General features: G+C 40.4%; 1 protein-coding gene across 2 annotated transcripts in view; it reads right to left on the reverse strand.

The window, feature by feature from the left end:
* LOC309695422 (KATNB1-like protein 1) overlaps positions 1-14498 on the reverse strand; it is a 36023-nt gene extending 21525 nt beyond the window's left edge. For both annotated transcript variants that reach the window (XM_082516062.1, XM_082516061.1), the window contains exon 1: positions 14419-14498. In XM_082516062.1, coding sequence (XP_082372188.1) covers positions 14419-14494 — 76 coding nt within the window. In that variant the 5' untranslated portion in view covers positions 14495-14498. The remainder of the gene's footprint in view (positions 1-14418) is intronic.
* Positions 14499-20062: the final 5564 nt, after the last annotated feature.

A 20062-nucleotide genomic window follows, 5' to 3' on the forward strand; every position in this document is an offset into this window, starting at 1 on the left:
TGGGAAAGCTAAAACTTCCTTGGTGGGCACCAGAGTTCTTATATACAGGAAATGTGTAAGTTTCAGTAGCCTACAGTTAGCTTCCCCTTTAGCTTTAGCTAAAGGAACATTTTAAAGCAGTGATACCAACCAGCTAACAAGTGCTTGTGTTTTCTTTATTGTGATTAGCTAAGCAACGTGGCAACTGAAAATATATCCAGAATGCATGTGCCAAAAACTAGAGCAGGAATGGCCAATAGCAACCACCTTCAAACTATTTAACCGCCCAACAAAGAAAAAAAAGCTTTGTTCCCAACAGATAATTATTAAGGCAGTTATATGAGAAATGTGGGTAAATATGCTAATAGACATTCTAAAAAGTCTAATACATTTTTAAAATTATTTGTGTACTGCAATAATTTACAGAGGATCTTTGTCTTTGCAATGTACCCATACCTAAATAAGCAAACCAGCTGGGTAGCAAATACATTTAAAATATGGACTCTTCTCATGTTCTCAACAGCTACATCAAAACAAAATTGCACCATGGTTTCGACCCAGCGTGCCACCATGAAGTAATCCAGTCCAGAGATATAGTAAACTTCAACCATAGACATAGTTAGTAATAGTACCGTATAGTACAGCCAACCTTATACTGTCTAAGGCTTGGAAATCAGTTCATGGCTCTGCTTATATAGTAAGTAAGTAAAATTTATTTATATAGCGCTTTTCACAGATAAAAATCACAAAGTGCTTTACAACACAGGAGATGGAAATATAAAACAATGTAACAGTAAATAAAACAGTAATGTAAAACAATAAAAACAACATAAGAGGAAATTAATATCTTGATGTAAATCTGCACAGAGCAGTAAATCTCAGAGCAGCAGCAGCAGCACAGGTCAACTGTACACAAATCTATTGGAGCGCACTATAGAAATCTACACCTTTCCTCACCCATAAAAACCAACTTTAACCCCTGACTGTACTTATTTTTCTGTTTAGCTGTGGAAGAAGTCACTTACCTACACTATATTTTTTTAAATTCCCTTTGTTCCTTTCTGGTTGTCTTCTACATAACAGTGTTCAAACTGTGTGAATTAACTAGAATTAGAATTCAGGTTGAAACAGAGTTTGTATTCACTTGTATTATTTTATTATCATATTAATAGGTCATGAAGTTCAGTTAGCTTTTCACAAAGATAGTTGGTAAAAATGCCCCCCAAAAATCTAATTTTTACTTATACTTGGAGTACATTTTAGAGCCTGTACTTCTTCACTTTCACTTGAGTAAAGAAGTTGAAAGAATACTTCAGTTTTTACTGAAGTATTACTTGAATCGAGAATGTCTGACATGATTAATGGTTGTAATGGGGTTTGCACTTTTAAACTCTTATCCCCCTAAAAATGTCACATACAGTGCCTTAGGTCTTTTTGAGTGTTTACAGGCTGCCAGGCACATGTACAGGACATACTTCATATTCCTCACATTAGGAAACAAATAGAAGAGTAGAAACCGCAAGACCTCTGGGGCTTTTTAAGCACATGCCTGCTGCTGCTATTGGACACAACAATCACCCAGTGGTAAGCAATCCCAGCAGTACCCAAAGGAAATTATTTAGCTTTGTAGGAGTGTTATGACAAGGGCATAACCTGACTCTAGACGTAAGACAATATTTCAACACCTTATTTCCCATTGGGAGTTCGTACAGGTTATTACTCAGTAAACTTTGTTGGTACTGAGAACGTTGGTAGGGAAGCAAACACTGATGGATCTTTCAGCACTCAGCAGAGACAGCAGCGTCTCACAAACCAGCCAAAGCTTGCATTTTTCCTTACCCACCTTCGGTGAGTCTGGCATAACAGGCTCTTTTCTCAGATTGACTTCATGTGTCAACAAGGCAGACCTCCCCTGACTTGGAGAAGATTCAGATGGCCACAAAGTTGTGCCCTGTGTGGCCTCTGGCTTTCGCCGATGCGTTGGCCAAAAAGGGTGCATGCACGCACGGTGTGATGCCTGCCATTGGGCAAACGATAAAAGAGAATAAGATGTGGCATCTATATCCTCCAAGCCACATTTCAGACTGTAAAGGTAATCATCATGAGGAAATAATGTCCAGCATTGCTTTTTAAAGCATATTAGACCTCTCCACCGAAGGCAAGGTGGTTTTAGCATTTATTAAGGAATCAGAGAATCAAATAAATCCATAATGTAGATCTCCGGTGTATTTTGGAGAAAAAAAAGAAACCCCTCCTCCTTACCAGCCGCTACTACACCGCTACTAAAACACACATGTCTCAAATCACAGAACACAAAGCATTCAGAGAATTTGACCAGCATAGCAGATGGTTTTTCCATGAGAGGACATTGATGCTCTTGGTCTGATGACATGCTACAACTGGACTCAGACAGAAAGGTATGTCCTCCGTCTAGACCTGTGAGGATACCTTGGAACTCAATGTACGCCATCTGAATCATTCTTTGCACTTTTTGCGATGGATGAAACGTAATCCTGTTGACTTTGGTGAAACTGAACTAACCTTCTATCTAGGTCAAAGTTTCCCTTTACTCCTCAAAATATCTCTATAAGTATTGGAAAGAAGTTAAAGCCTAGTAGTTCTTCAAGTCTTGCTTGGAGTGCTTGAGTGAAATGTCGTCACATCACACAAGGGGTTTATGTCCTATTTATGATGAATAGTAAAAGGTTTGATGACCTCAAAATGTTTCAGTTAAGCACTAAGATCAGGTAAAAATGTCATTCTTTCTTTTGTTTTCTGTGCGGCACCACAACTCTGTTATTCTAGGCTTGTTAAACCAGTAAATATGTGAGGAGTCGGTTTCAGAGTGACTGCGTAAAACCAAATTTAAGCCACACACTAACAACACATTACATTCCCCGTGGGTGATAACAGAAACAGGTGGATACAGTTTTTGCACTCTTTCAAGCCAAGGGAGATAACACAAACATGACTTGAAGTGTTTATTCTGCCTTACAGTAAGTATGTTTGACCACCCGTTAAATGGACCAATGCGTGACCACGGGTAGAGAGAAGGAAATCATCCCGTGGCTGGGAAATGATTTCGTGCGGCCACTGAACGTCAGAGGAGCTTGTTTAAACAGACCCAAATCGAGAGACTTAATGATCATGCTGACAGCAGTCAAACGAGATGTCTATTGAAGCTGGTGTGCCGCAGATGAGAATTGTGCAGCTGCTGAGAGAAAGGAAGGCATGTTGCGGTCGCCGTCTCTTTATGCAAGTTCCAGAGAAAAGAGGCGTGCAGGGTTCATTTTTAAAGCTGAATTCAATATTTGTTCTCCCACCAAACCTAAACCAACAGAATATAGGATATGCAGTCCCCGTGGCAGCCTGCTGTGTTATTCCTGCCACCTCAATCGTGTTCTACCATTAGCACTAACGTCATCCCAATTAGACGTCGGCATCCGGACACAGAACAGCTCACACTTAAAGGCCAGTTAGTCGTTTTGTAAGGTAGTGGTGAGTTTAGATTGGATTCTTAATGTAATCACACCTTTTTTAAAGCACTTTTTGCTGATTTGATGTTTCCCTAAAACTCCAGGCTCTCTCTGCACATGCCTAACACGTGCTGACCAGCGCTTGATGTGGATATGCAAAGAAAGCAGCATAGGGAAAAGACTTACAGTTCTGTCTGTATTCTAAAATAAAAAGAATTCACACTATTCCAGCTGAATTGATCTTTGGTAAGAAGCCACTTCCTTGCTATTCTTGCTGGATAATTTTGAAAGGATCCCTGGAAAAACTTAAAAAACTTAATGTACTTCATAGGCTTTGACCTGCCCTCTGGGTGTTTCTTATGTTCATACCCAGCATTCCCTGGGCTTTAACTGTGCTGAGACCGCATAGTGTGTAAAATGTTCTCAAGTCTTTGGGCCTCTTTATCTGATAGAGACTTGGTCTGCTGCTACATTTTGATCCCTCTAACTTAGACCAGGCCAAAGCAAAGACGACAATCCAGATATCAAAAGCTCTGAAGAGTCTCTGTACTCTGTGTTCTTAGGAAGGGTTCACTTCGGTCGGTTATGCAACCAAGCATGTCCATCACCGTAGATGTTTTCTTTTTCTATTCCGTATAAAACTAGCACAACATGTTACGGAATACTTCATCCTCTATGTTGAAGTACAGCTCATTCAGAACTCTGCTGCTCGAGTCCTCACTAAGACCAAAACAGTGGACCACATCAGTCCAGCTCTGAGGTCTTTACACTGGCTGCCTGTCCGTCAGAGGATAGACTTTAAAGTTCTGATGCTGGCCTATAAAGCTCTGAATGGTTTAGGACCAAAATACATCAGTGACCTCCTGACCCAGTATGAAGCTTCCAGATCCCTCAGGTCATCTGGATCCGGTCTTTTATCAGTTCCCAGAGTCAGAACCAGACACGGAGAAGCTGCATTCAGCTTTTATGCTCCTTATATCTGGAACAAACTCCCAGAAAGCCTCAGATCAGCTGAAACACTCAGTTTATTTAAATCCAGGTTGAAGACTCACCTGTTCTCAGCTGCATTTGAATAAAGCACCAAATCCACACTTTTAAGCTTAAATTTCAAAACTTACATTTTAACTACTGATTTTATCTGTTTTGATTTTATATACTGTTTTGTTTGTTTGTTTGTTAATTAGTTAGTTAGTTTGTTTGCTGGCTTTAATCAATTTTAAATCATGCTTTTTATTTGTTTTTGTTTCTAATGTCTCTGTAAAGCACTTTGAATCACCTTGTTGTTGAATTGTGCTATACAAATAAACTTGCCTTGCCTATGTTTGAAATGGAATATTCTTCTACATTTAAATGATGATGATCAGGTTTCTAGAAAATGATGTGTCAAAGTCAGAAAATATTAGAAAAAAGACAGGATACTAACCTCTGAGATTCCCTGGCTACCAAATGCAATGCACAAAATCTTACTGCGGATTTTTTTCTGAAAAAGTTACAAATGATGCAACATTTGCTTCTTGCATGAGAAGACAAATGCCCATCTCAGTTGGACCTGATAACTCTCTAATGCATGTGAGACTGAAGGAAAAAAAATAGAACAGACAGAGGGTGTATTTTCTTTTACTGTAATTGTCCAGGTGAATTTATGGTAACAAATGAACATCACATATTCTGCCTCACCTGTATGCTCTCCAGTAGCACCTTTTCCTGAATCAAACTGAGAATTTTATGTGAGAAAGTCTGAGCTTTGAACAATGTCCTGACCTGGTTTTTTCCAACACTGACTGGAATTCTTGTGTGAAACTTGCTGAACCAAACACCAAACCAAACACTGCATAAACAATGTTCTTATAGTCACTAAAAAGCTTTACAGCTTGTACCTTATACTCAAATAATAAATCTCCTTTCAGTTTGAGTCTTGTTTGTTGTTCACTAAGACCAACACTTTTAAAATGACATCTAAGAGGCTTATAAGGCCACGATATGATTGCATAAAGGGAAGAAAGAGAAGGATGATTGTGCAGAATGAAAAAGCAAACCTCTGCCATTGATTTAAGACTTCCCAGTCAGGATAACTATGGCTATCCTCCACATTTCAGCACATGAGAGAATAAGATAAAATATTTTGGAGGGAATACTGGCCATCCTTACTGTGGTTATAGAGCATTTGCTTTCTGAAGAAGGTCACAAAGGTTACTGTGATGAAACTTGTGGAAATCTGTTTTGTTTTATCTCAAGGGTCAAAAAGCACAACCCTGCTTTTACAAGAATGACTTCATATGACACATTTAATATTATGCCTCTATTCACTTTTGGGCATCTGATTATTGTGGAGAAAGAAACAGGCTGTCTCTTCAGTTGGCCTTTAAGCAACAGAAATCTCACGTGGGATGCACATGATGGTTCAGACAAGCAGTAATCTGAGAGCAACATCAGACAGCAAACAGTACGTCTGACCGAGCGACTTTCCCAAGCCCACAGGAAGTGATGGGAAAAATAAGGGGCAGAAGCTCATCTTTTTTCATCTAACACAGTCGTCTTATATCCCCTCCGTGTCTAATTTTAGCTTCGTCAGTCCCAGTCTGAAACTGGCATTAGGTCAAGTACAGCTTTAGCATTAGGGTGAAATATTCCTCTTGTGTTTGGATGTCGTAGTTCCTGTCTCTGCTCTGTGTGTCCACATAATCTGTCTCATCTGTGGTATGTAAACCATCTTAGACAGAGCTTGTTTTTTGGAAGTTTTCTCTCCACAAACACACATTCTTCAGATCCCAATGTAGCGATTACAAAAAGTCCCGTCCTACCCAGAGCTACAGATCTTATAATTATCTTGACAGTGAAAAACGTTGATAAACACTACGATTAGGATTCTATGAATAGGAAAGATTTCATTTGCATAATGCCCCTTTTAAATTTCACGTCTATGTTCAAAAGTGACTTTTGATGCAAGTGCATGTGGCCCATCATGCACACACTCCTGTCAAGTATACACATGTGGAGCGTCTTCCCAGTCGCGGCGTAGATTGCAGCCATTTCCACGCCTGTGATGGATCCAAACACGGATCAGTCAATCAGTCTGTCAGCCAGTCCTGCAGAGAGGTGTGATTCACTCCTTTGGGCTGCATGACTCAAAGCCCTCTCTTCCCTGCCCCCTCACGTCCCCCTCTTCCTCCCACTGTCCTGAGCGGTCTTGAGCTTGCCATTTGACCTGCTGCCAATTTGGATCTTCTCCCCCAAGGGTCAGCTGTGGGATTGTATACAGCATTTCTACATAGCAACAGTCTGTTGACTTACACTCTGAGGAATGCAGAAATGACAAACAGGTGGCAATGGACGTGGACCGATTTGTAATTTTCCATTAAAATGACACGTTGCACTTTTTCCTCACAGTTATTCCACATACTCTTAATCGATAGTTTAAGTTTTAAATCACTTTGATACAGGCACAAAACTGTCAGCTCTAGCGAGAATTAACACGTGCAGGTTGTTGTTTTTGGAAGGTAAAGAATCGACTCTTTCATAAAGTAGCTTTGAAAAAAAAAAAGACTGTGAAATTCCTTCAAATTGGTCCAGAAATGAAAAAGAAAAACAGAAATGGCCATGTCCAGCTAAAGTATCACACAATGACTGAGCCCAAGTGGGTGGTTCTTCTGCCAGGCGTTAAAGAGGACCAGATGACGGGGTGATACGCTTTCGGCCGAGGGCTTTCTGATATTTTGTGGGAAGATGGGAAAAGAGAAGCAGAGCTGCAGATGTTGATGCTTCTTGAGCTGACATGAAGTCATATTTCTGCTTGTCTCAATTCACATTGAGCACTGGCTGATTGCGATCAGACAAGATGGGCTCCACGGCTTGTCGAGCCTTTGTCGGTTCCTGTATTTACCGATCTCTCCGGACCTGCCACTGCATCATATTTATAATGGGGTGCGAAGCGATCCCCTGGACGGCCCAGACCGAGAGGGAAATGAGGTTGCAACAAAATGACCTCAGATTCTAAGAACTAAAGGAGTTTGCCCTGAGAGTTTTCCAATGAGACACATTCTGCCCCGAGGGTCTGTAAAACAGCTTTCCTGTTCCTCTCCGCGTGAGCTTTGAAATCATTTCTCCACTTTCTCACTTTCTTTGCAAAGTAGAATGTAAGACTGTAATAAAAGCAGTCACTAAAGTCAAACGAGAAGGAAAGTTAGGCTGGCCAGTGTACAGACGCATGGTGTCATGTAAGCTCGGGAGCCAAACACCACAGAGCAGCTCACACACAGGGAAGGGCGTCCGCTCTCTGCATAGCCCACAAGAACCAGAAAAGTCCCCTTAAACATTTGCAAAGGACCACGTAAGCTTTGCTGTGTTGCTTTATCAGTACCTGTTCTTAATGAGGATCTCAACCCCAATCGACCAGTCAAAAATCACAGTCAAGCAATGGTCTTGTGTTCATGGCTGAAAAATTACATCTGAACAATCGGGATTCACTCGGAGAATGGCAAGGCTCAGCCTAGACACCGTCATTAACCCCAGGCTGGAGTAAATGGCAATTGTTGGTAACCCTCATCATAGTTTCTTCAGAGACGTTATCTGATCCAAACCGTAAATCAGTTTACAGCAGTGAAGGATTTCTGGCATTAGTCGGAAAACGTTCTAATCAAGGAATGACGTGTTCCCTGTGTTTTCATATGGAAACTAATCAACATTTCTTTTTGTGTGTAATTAAGGGAAATCAAACATTTTGGGAAAGTGATTATTTATACTTTGAGTACCAGTTGCCAGGTAACTGAAAGTGTACTTTTTGAATGGATTAAACAAAGATAAGAGTCTCTGTCTTTTTATGAATCTTGTGCCTCTAAAAGGAAAGAAAAATCGGACTCGTCAGACGTGAATCAGCTCTCTGTGCAAGTTTCAAGTTCATGTTAAAATCACAAATGCTCACATGGAAGTCTTCAGAAAGGAGTTAATAAAGTTTTGTATTTTCTAATTGTTTTTTTTATTTTTAGTTCATTTTGACTTTTTGTTTGTAATTTGTTTTTAATTCTTTTTGTGTGGATTGCATATTTCAGAGTCAGGATTTAGGAAAATCAGCGTAGATGTTACAATAAAAACAGGAAGCAGTTGACTCACAGTCTTATCAGTATGTCCATCAATGCCTCATCGGGGTAGTTCTACTAAAATTTTCACCAGTCCAGTCTACTAAACCAAGTTTTTATTTTTCCATCAATCCATTTTCTTCCGCTTTATCCGAGGCCGGGTCGCGGGGGCAGCAGCCCAAGCAGAGAAGCCCAGACCTCCCTCTCCACGGCCACCTCCTCCAGCTTATCCGGGGGAACGCCAAGGTGTTCCCAGGCCAGCCGAGAGATATAATCTCTCCAGCGTGTCCTGGGTCTCCTCCCGGTGGGACACGCCCGGAACACCTCGCCCAGGAGGCATCCTTGACAGATACCCGAACCACCTCAACTGGCTCCTTTCGATGTGGAGGAGCAGCGGCTCTACTCTGAGTCCACCCCGACCGGTGAATTGTGAGCCGGGCGGCAGCCAGGAGCGTAGGTCCTGGCGGACCGATCCCCAGCTACCAAGACCAAGTTTTTATTTTTATTTTAGTTAAATAATTTATTTATTCACATCCAGTTTTATTTCTTAGTTTAGTTTTAGTCAACTAAAGTAATCTTGTTTCAGAGGGGTACGCGGCGATGGCTTTTAAGGGGCTAGAGGGAAAGTTGAACTCAAATGTGCTAACTTTAGAGGTCCTAATTGGTTTTGTTTAACAGTGGATAAATCAGGCTTGTTGCTCTCACTTATCTTTTGGCACAAAGATGGGTGAGAGCTCCTGGTTGTTACTAAGTTCTTAATGGATGGAGATGACTTTATTGAGAAAGTGCATGAACATAGTTCGTAAAATGGTAGTCACACTTTGTTTAGATTTCAATTCTTGTTGATTTGATGATGCTTGTTGTTACCGCAGCAACAGCTAGTTTGTGTAAAGTGCAGCGCAAAGAGCAACTGAAGTATCTGTTTACAGTGAAGCCAAACAAACACGCCATATTTTACCGAACAAGACACTCAATAATCATTTGCTTCACTGTCTGTTCAGGCAAAGAACACAGAAAATAGTAACTGCTGGGCTGTTTATGTAACGTGTTTATTCCTACAGAGTCAAAGACCCACTCATACAGATGTTAGCTGTCAGCTAAAAAAATGCATAAAATGATAACTGTCTTTGTTTTGCAGATAGATTTCAGAAGAACAATTGTGGTAGGTCTCAATGACAAATACACAGTTTCCTGATTCTTTCTGATTAACAATACGTGTTTCACACAATTGAATGGTTTTAACGTGACGCATTAGCAGCAGGAGAGCGTCCAATGAGCAACAGCTTGGTATGGAAATTCTGCAACTAATACTGCAGAAGTCAAGACAGGATGTCGATAAAATAATAATAATAAAACACAGTCCACGAATGCCATCAAAAACCTACCTGTGGCTGCTTGTGAAAGAGAGTTCACTTGAATTCAGTTTTTTTAATATAGTGCCAAATCACAAAAACAGTTGTCTCAAGGCGCTTTATGTTGTAAGGTAAAGACTCTACAATGATAAAGCAGAGACCCCAACAACTAGATGGCCCTCCTGTGAGCACCTGGTGACAGTGGGAAGGAAAACCTCCCTTTTAACAGGAAGACCCTGACAGCAGAACCAGGCTCAGGGAGGGGCAGCTATCTGCCACAGCTGGTCATGAGTGATAAGAAAAGGAATTTTATTGGTTTCACAATATTAGACTCAGTATGGGTTCACCCAGAAACGCTGTTGTTGGGCACTACTTTTAGTGAGGACAGGAATGATTTGTTGAGCTAAACAGTGTCCAGTCATCCTGAAATTTAGTGTTTGGATTCAGTGAGTTTCTTCCCTTCAGACAACACAACTGAATATTAAGCTGGACAGTGTTGGTGGATTGTGCACTAAAGCTACAACCTCTTGCCAAAATCAATAAAGCTAGTTTTTTTAAGCAGCAATTCATAGCAATGTAGAGATTTTAATCTTGTTTTCGCCACATGACAAAACACATTTGCTTTTTCGCACTGGGGCTGCCTTTACTTAAAAACTGGGAACAGACGGGGTGGAGCGATGAACTGCTCAACAAGTACAGAAAAGGCCTTTGGGTGAGTCTCACACCTGGAAAACAAAACAGGTGAGAGGATGAAGGGGATATGTGCCTGTCTCCAAGAATTCAGGCCATATTTTTCTCAAAGCCTTGTGGATAAACATCAAGCAGAGTGGTCTGTCTCATCTTTGCTGCCATGCCTGCACGGTTAAAATAAAAGGGACAGCAGATTCCACAGTGACTCCTCAAATAAGCAGCACTCAGCACGGCACCTCCCTTCACAGGAAAATGGGAAGGAAGATGAGATGGAGCGAGACACAGACCTGCCTGTCCCTTCAGCCACTGGAATGGGAAAACTAAACATCTTGGTTTAAACATTCGATAATGGAATCCACTCATCCGTAGTTGACAGCCCTGGCAAAAACAGGCACCTCCTTTTTGTTTTTGTGATTCACCTTTGTCCAGGGTGGTAGAATAATAAAAAGTACAAGTGTTCCAGCTCTTAGAATGATACGCCAAAACAAAGCTGACAAGCGGTTCTTGTTGTTCACGTCCTCCACTTGAAGACACAGCACAGCTGCTTTGCGAATGAAAAGCGCTTTAGTCATGCATCAGTCCCTCACTTCACTATCATAGTAGTGGATTAAAACTACTCTTGTACAGCACATGTAGCATGCACCTATTTGCACAGCTGCTGACATTTAGTCAAGACTCAAATCACTGCTGTAAAGTTTGCTGGGTGCTTAATGCTATTTTACAAATGTTAACTTCGATGGTGAGCACTGGATGTCGGTTAAAATTAGCATGTTAGCATTGTCATGTCACGTTTCTATGGTTCCTCAGATGAGATTAATACTGGTTTCCTATACTTACAGGCATTTTTCTGTCATAGATCACATATACTCAAGAGTTGAAGGATAATATGAGACTTGTAACAGAAGGTGGAGCCGCTGCATAGATGCCATAATTTATGGAAGGCCCTTAAAGAGTTATTAAGGCTGTTTAACACGAGTCTTATATCATCCACCTGCACCTGATTGGCTCCTGTAAATGTTAGGGGTCGCACATAGAAAATTAGCACGATCTTTGAGGTCTACACTTTCACCTGACTTCTAACAGGGAAAGAAACTCTTTACAATCAGACACACAGGCTCTGCCTAAACAAGCGTATAAATCACAGATTTACCAAGGAACAAAAATCTGATCATCAACCTGGTAGGTCTTTTGTCAACAGTCAAGTTTTTCCATAAAAGGACAAAGGGAAGTGATGTCGTCAGAGTGTAACGATGGCAGCTGGTCTCCTGTGAAATGCTAGTGATATTAGGGATGACGGAAACCAGCTGCTGACTCAGTGACTCATTTTTACCTCAGCGAGGGAGAGAGAAGGAAATGGAAGAGAGCAGCAGCTCCCGCCCAGACAAAGAACAGACAAACCCAGCTTCAGCAGGGCGGCAGCCAAAGCAACACTTCACTGAACAATTTAAAGTCCGCCATATCAGTTTGTGTCATTCGAGGTTCCTGTACCGTTGCCCTTGAATCATGTTGGAATGTAATCATCTGGTTTGAAAACAAAATATGATGAAAAAGTCCAAATAAAAGCGTTCATCTCTTGGTTATTTCAGCAATTAGTATGAGATCACTGAAAGCAGAAACTACAGAGAAACGATTGTTGTGTATATGTGTTTATCTTTGCGGCTAAATGTTGGCGACCCAAATGCCTGTTTCTTTTTCCTCCCTCACTCTGTCCTCGTTTCGCTCTACAGATTATGAGGACAAGCCTGTGTTGCGTCTGACGACTGGCAATAGCAAGAATTCTGTGTTCTGACAGATGATGATGATGATGATGATGATACAAACAGCTCAAACAAAAGCTCTCATAGTTTTCAGGACTATTAATATTATTATTAACCAACTAAGAAACTTACTATCCTGTGCAAAAGTTTTTGAGCCACTCCTCGTTTCTTTATATTTTCCTTCCAAGTTTCTTTTAATTTCTAAAAGTTGTCTTCAGCTACTCAAAGTTTTTCTTTGGGCACTGGCTGCTTTTTCACTCATTTTCAGCCCAGGCCTTGTAGCTGACCTTTTTCAGGGGAATATTATTTTTGTTTGCTAAGCCATTTAACACTGACCTATGAATCATTCAAGCATGAAAAGGGCACGTAACTCAAGGAAGGGAAAGGTATAAGTTGGCATTAGTACAGTGGCTTGCAAAAGTATTGGGCCCCCTTGAACTTTTCCACATTTTGTCACATTACAGCCACAAGACCAACACAAAGTGGTGCACATGTGAAAAGTGGAACGAAAATCAGACATGATTCTAAAAATTTGTTACAAATAAATAACTGCAAAGTGGGGTGTGCGTAATTATTCAGCCCCCTTTGGTCTGAGTGCAGTCAGTTGCCCATAGACGTTGCCTGATGAGCTAATGACTAAATAGAGTGATTACTGTGTGTAATGTCAGTACAAATACAGCTGCTCTGTGACGGCCTCAGAGGTTGTCTAAGAGAATATTGGGAGCAACAACACCATGAAGTCCAAAGAACACAGCAGACAGGTCAGGGATAAAGTTACTGAGAAATTCAAAGCAGGCTTAGGCTACGCAATGATTTCCCAAGCCTTGAACATCCCTCAGAGCACTGTTCAAGCCATCATTCAGCCATCATGTGGAAAAGTTCAAGGGGGCCCAATACTTTTGCAAGCCACTCTATCCGAACTTGCACAAGAAATGGACTGACAATCAGTGGCAACAAGTCTAATAGAGCGATGAATCCAAATTTGACAATGTTGAGTCATATTATCAGTGCAGAGAGCCAGTGGTGTTGGGGATCTTGTCAAAATTGATGGAATTATGAACACAGATGACACAGACATCAGACTTTGATCCACCATGCATCCAACACCATCTGTAAGGTGCCTGATTGATAGTAGTTTCATTTTTTGTTTTTTTAGCATGGCAATGATCAGAAGCAGACTGACAAGGCAGTAAAAGCATGCCTGGATAGAAAAACATGTTCAAGAAGCCTGAAGACTAATTTTAAGAAATGACAAGAAAGCCTTCCTAAGAGAGTTCAGGATGTGAGAAGAATAAAGGTGCAAATACCAAATATTAACTTTCAAGCTCATTAAAATTGCACAAGTTCAGTTTTTGGATCACTATGAATGTTTGCACATTTACGCACAATCACATGAACAAGAATAGCTAAAATTAGCTGAGTCGTGTGTCATTGCTCTAGTCTCGCCCCCTGTTTCCTGTCACTATTGAATTGATGCCAAAGATACGATGATATATATTTTAAAAATTTGACGCCAATCTTTCCCCTGGTTTCTCATGTGTAACTCTGTTTCTGTTTGGAAAGTTTGAATCAAGTCTGCTGGTGGGTAAACACCGCTGACAGCAGCTGAACCCAATCAAAAGGATGAACTCTGGCCCGCCACAAATTTGATACAGAGCCTTTCCCCCTTTGAATCCGGGAAAAGAGTGTCTCCTCCTGTGTTACGGACACATCATTTTTCAGATCTCTTCCCACTACAAGGGCGAGATCTGTTGAAGCACTATCTTAATCATCCTTAGACAATACATTAAAATGTCTTTGAAATTCCCAGTAACACATTGCCAGTAGCTACGGTTAATATGACTCTACCAATCAATCGTTTCGTAAGCAAAAAAAGAAAAAAAGTCTCGTGATGTCATCTGTGACCGCACTGGAAAGAAGCTCTTTAGATAAACAAATTTCAGGCTCACAACTTTCCTGTCTCACGAAGGGAAACTACTTAATCCTCACAGATGAGAGCAAAAAATAGATGCAAAAGAAAGAAAAAGCACTCAAGACGGCACAGGCAGAAGACAGCTGGAGAGTGGGAGTCATTATTTTTCATAGTACATACCAGTTGTGCCTGGGAAGCTATGGGACGTTTTTCGGTGACACAGTACCCCTGCCCTTATAAGGCTGCTGCTGTCCATGAAGTGTGTCCTGTGAGGGGCAACCACTGTAAAAGTCTTAGGAACAGCAAACTTGAATTACATAACAGAGTTGGCAGGGGTGTTAAGCATGTATGCGAGAGGCTCAAACGTTGAGTCACGCAGGATTTGTCAACAGTTGCTGGAATGTCTAGCGTGTCTGGTACCATCGATATACAAACCCAAGCAATCTGCTTATTGCTAATCCAGCAAATAAAAACCAGGCTTTTATTATTGTCCACAGTGCTTTATAAAGGCTGCGTGACCAAACAAAGCAGACAAACAAAAATAACATGCAAATCAACACGCCAGACTACGAGGAAACCAATAATCAGCCCGCAAAGACATAACGTCTATAATTGAGAGTCAAAACGAGTCAAATCAAGCTTTTCCCCTCTGCCAGTAACGAACTAAGGGGTTATTTGGTATGTGATTATCTTACGATGCGGAATGGGCATGAGTTAGAGTTTTTCAAAGGAATAATGTAATTTAAAAAAACACACGCTTCGAATTATGGGAATTTTTTCTGTGTGCGTGTGCTTGACTGTTCTTTGCTCCGACTGATACAAACTAATAGGGAACAACATGTCTGCATTGACTGATTTGTCATTCGATGATTAATGGTAAAAAAATCCAGCGGACGCTTGTTCTGAAAAAGCAAATTACAAAACTGCATTTCTGATCCTTTATTGCAAGTTTTATTATTTAGTACCAGAGTCAAGAATGTGCTATTTTTTTCACACTGTTACATTTCTTATCACACATCTGCTCCAAGTTGGCCATAAAAGTACACAGCCAAAAAGAGTAATACAGATTCCTTGCAATTGTGTGGCCTTTGGGAGTTTGCGTTGACAGACAACACGGTTGCTACGCAGGAGAAACCAAACATAGCACTTCTTGTTCTACAACTGTATCGAGGCACACTATGGGTTTTTATGGGATTTTTTTAGGAATTATTGCATTTTATTAGGGTCAGTATTGAAAGAAAATGGTTTCTCTTAATGGGCTATTTGATTTGGGGTATCACAGGCCAAATCCAGAAACCACAACAGGAACCCCAAAGTGCACTTAAACTGGTCATTTATTTGACTCAAAGAGCTTTAAAAGTTCCCACTGCTGGGTTCCCTTTTGTGTGGGATTCTGTCCAGTGCTGGCCGGTCAATATGATATGAATCACTGGGATATTAAAAAGCTTTTGTTTCCAGTTAAGATGCATTGTTTCGCCAGTGTGTTTCAGCTACAACAATTAAGAAAAAAACAAAGAAAAACAAGGAACAAAAATATGAAACAACACGTTTCATATTTTTATTGGACAAGTCACTCCGGTGCAGTTTTCCAAAAAGGAAACGCGAATGTTTGATGAAAAGAAGAGTGCAGCTGGCCTTCAGTCATTGTTTCATTGATTACTGGAACTGGGTCTCCTCAAGTCCAGCCACTTACTAAAACCTCCGTGTGAGGGATCACCACAAGTTCACAGTGTTCCGCAGCATCAACATTTTAAGGATTATTAATGTTGCATGGCTGTAAAGTCTTAAAAGTAAGGAAAAGTTGATGTAAGGAAAAGCATACTCTGATGAACTCACCAAGAATTTTCACCTCTTTGTCTGGACTAATTTAGTGCAGGGTTTGCAGACACTGTGGCCAATAAATTTTCATTTGTTTTCACTGTGAGGCACATATTTGACCTTACACTCTCTGAAACATCTGTCTATAGGTCAGAAAAGAATAAAAATCCATGTGAAAATTGCCAAAGTAGGAGTTAAATTGATAGCAAGTTATGTAAGAAAAAAAAATGTTGCTGCTACCACTGCCTCTAATGTTTGAAACTGCGATGTGTTGCTACACAGCCCACATTTTATATGCACTGAAGTCTTCTCTTCCTCAAGACATAACAAATGAAGACTGCAGCTCATGATCTTTGACTTTTATTCCATGTGGAGAGTAAAGGGAGTGATATACCCGAATTGCCTAGATTAACTAATGTTAATTTGATTTTAGCCGAACCACAACTAACAGGTTTTTCATGACCTTATGAACTCAGAGTGTCTGGTCTTCTTACCAGTGCACAACTTTTCTATTTTAGGCCACGCTCACACTCACTTTCCACATGCACCTGGAAGCTGTTTGTAGCTCTAAAAAAGCTGCCCTACGTCAAAACAGAAAACACACACTAATGAACATATTGCATCATTTAGCGATTAGCTATGGAAAGAGCTTCTTAACCAACTACAAATGAAAATGTAGCAGGCCTCAGGGCACATGAGTAGTAAGTTTTAATTGAGTTTTGGGAAGTAGGGCTTAAAAGAAAAGAAAATACCTGGTGCTGACGTCGAGCTCGGAAACCCAAACTGCACCACGTAGTTTTTTGAAGAAAAACAGATGTTGAAAAATATAAATTGTGCGGTTTCTTTGCTGGGGTTGTGCAGGTTTGGGAGCTGTGTGGATAGATAAGAAGAAGGTTTTGCGAGATAAACAGATTTATTTGACTGCAAACTACAAACATTAGCTGATCTAACCTGCTTGGTTTGGTTTATGGAAAAATCTGGGCTAGGATTAAAATGTGCCCGTGACCAACATCAACACGAGATGTTTGAAAAATGCAGTGCGTACATCCGTGCATGTCTCTGAAACACCAGCAAAACTGCAGTACTGACTGAGCAGAGGCTTAATTTGCATTATAAAAGCTCTGCTTAATGCAACTACTTTTACAGGTATGTTTTGAGTGTTTAATTTGACTAATTATATTTTTCTGTACTAGACAAATTGTAGCAAATCGCCTGTTTAGCTAAACCAAAAGTTTTTTCTTGGTTTTTTTTTTTTAAGGTGAGACGTGGCATTTGGCATTTATTCCGAAGAGGAAACAAGGTGCCAAGTTTGGGAACGAATGCAGAAATATGTTACACCGAGTCAGCGCTGCACACTTTCTGTTGAAGAAAGAGGCTCTATTTTCCTCTCCAGCTGTGGCTGTTCTTGCTGGCAGCACAGTTCTTCTTGAGAAGAATCCTGGCTGCAAGCTGAACGGTCTCCGCAGCTCAAATTTGAAAAACGGGGCTGTGATAAATGAGCGAGAAATGCTGTAATTCAGCATTATTCTCCGGTGGGTCCTTAAAGGCTGGTGGTAGCCCACAGTTCTACGCAGATAATTTGCCCAGTAGCTGTGATGTTGTCACAAATTGTACTCAGCATAGAGTTTAGCTAAAGATGAATAACTTTGAAAAAAAAATGTAGTGATCTATTACATCTATATAGACTGAAAGAAGTGATAAATTACTGTTTGTGAGTCAGTGCATCTGCCTGTGAACTTTGCACAGACAGTTTACTCAGATCCAGTGATAGGCCTGACATGATACATGCACTGTTGTAACTGTCTTGTTTGAATAATATAAAACTGGATTAAACCACGGCTACAGTGTTTATGTGAAGTTTCTCTCCACTCATAGTTGTGGTTAGCCACAGCATTCCTACCACAGATACCATTTTAGTCATACCTGCTTATATGCACAAGCTGCAGGAGCAGACAGTCACCCAAATAATTATTCCATTTGTCCAGATGATTATACCATTCAGCCACCTCTGAAATGGTAAAAAAAAAAAAAAAGGGTGAAGCATTGCTTATACTCGAGTACAGGAAAGTCACAAGGTTTGATTACAAAAGCTGGTGAAGTATTAGTAATAATTCCAATGCAGTCGTCACACTTAAGCTCAAACTACAAAGCTTTTTTTTCCTTTTTTTTTTTTTACAGTGGATTAATAGAAATGAGAATTGTGTAATTATAGCTCCATAAAGGGAGCAGTTTGGGGGAAAGTAAATCCTGCTGGTGTGATACGCCTTGACTTTAAAGATGGTGTGGTTTTTAATTCCTGGTGTGTGGCATGCTAATAAATGTCAGAAAGGATGTGCTATTGGAACGCCAATATGCTATTATTTGTGGTCAAATAAAACCAACTTCCAGACCATTTTACACAATTTATATCAAAGTATTAATTTTCTCCCATAAATTTATATAAAACAAAGAAAGCTGCAGTAGTAAATAAGTGAACATTCGTTGTAATAAACTTTAAACTCACTTGGCATTGGCTCTGTGGTATTCTGTCACTCTTTGTTCACGTTACAATGCACAGTGGTGTTTCGTCTAGCTTAATATGTGTAGCCTGTTTGCAAACCGGCTACACGTAGAAAACAATTTATTTCATTGTTTTATGTTCATGTTTTATCCAAAAGCACACCCTCTGTTAAATCACCTGTTAACTACGTTCAAAATACTCCCTCCCTGCATCTAGCTAGCTTAACTAGCTTAATGTAGCTATTAGCTTAGCTCAGCTCTTAGGCAAGTCACTAGCAGCATGGCTTCTTCACCTGTTCTCCTGTACTTTCCTGCTCAGTGTGTCAGATGTTTAGCTACTCCTCATCCTCCTTTAGTAATAATGATACCTGAATGAATGTGAAATAGCTAGGTGAATTGGAGACCCATCTTCACACCCTTGAAAATCCTGCAGTTGGCCAGGCCACTATGGACAGTGGGGAAGAAAAATGGGAGTTTTCTTATAGTGGGTCGTTTGATTGCTGGGATTTTCTCTGTATTACTGGAGCATCTTTACCTTACAATATAAAGCAGATTGAGGCAGTGGTTGTTGCACTTTGGCATTATATAAATAAAGGTAAATCAAACTAAACCATGTAAGATGAGGAGCAAAATGACTTCCTGCCTTTCTTCACTATGTAATGGACACATTATTGATGTTTGACAATGGTGTCATTTTTCTGATACCTATTACATAATTGGGTCATTGTTAGGGCTTGTAAACTAGTTAAGACAGAGGAGCAGTTGGCTGTTACCTCTTGGTCATCATTTACATGACTCAGAGTCACTAGCAAAAAAGTCTTCTGACGGGAAAGCTTGAGCATCAACAGTCAACTAGAAATGTAACAGCAGAGTTTCTGTCCTGTTGATCCAATCTAGAATTAACCAGAAAACCAGGAACAATACTTTTTTGTCCCAATTTGGAATTTGTGAAAGTTTACCATCACGTGAAACGAACATTTTCACACGTCAGTATACCCGATGATTCAACAGCTTGTAGACGCACCTTTGGTGGGAATAAGTTGAAGTAACAATTTTCTGTACAACTTTATCAGTGTCTCACATTATTCTGGAAGAATTTTGTCCTGCTCTTCTTTACGATGTCACTTCAGTTTATTGAGCTTTGTAAGCATTTGTTTATACTCAGCTCTTTTAAGGTCCTTGATTAACTCTAGACCTTCTGGACTTGGGGTCACTAGAGCACCTTATTATTTTTAGCCATTATGTTGTAGATTTACTGCATGTGAAGACGCAACTCTAGTCAGGGGAGCGGATTCTTCAGCTTCAGTGAGAATCCTTGCAGGCAGAGGTGGGATTTTGACGACTACACCATTCTTAATCCTTCCTCAGACTGATGGGCAACACTAATTACTTCTCTGAGATCACTGCAGATGGCTTTTCTCCTAGGCATCGTGCTAACAAACACCCGAATGCTCCAGATCTGGTAACTGACAAAAATTCTTCTTTTATAGAGGTGCTCACTCTTGCT

This window comes from Aulonocara stuartgranti, assembly GCF_965226115.1.
Source record: "Aulonocara stuartgranti genome assembly, chromosome: 19".
Taxonomy (NCBI): Eukaryota; Metazoa; Chordata; class Actinopteri; order Cichliformes; family Cichlidae; genus Aulonocara; species Aulonocara stuartgranti.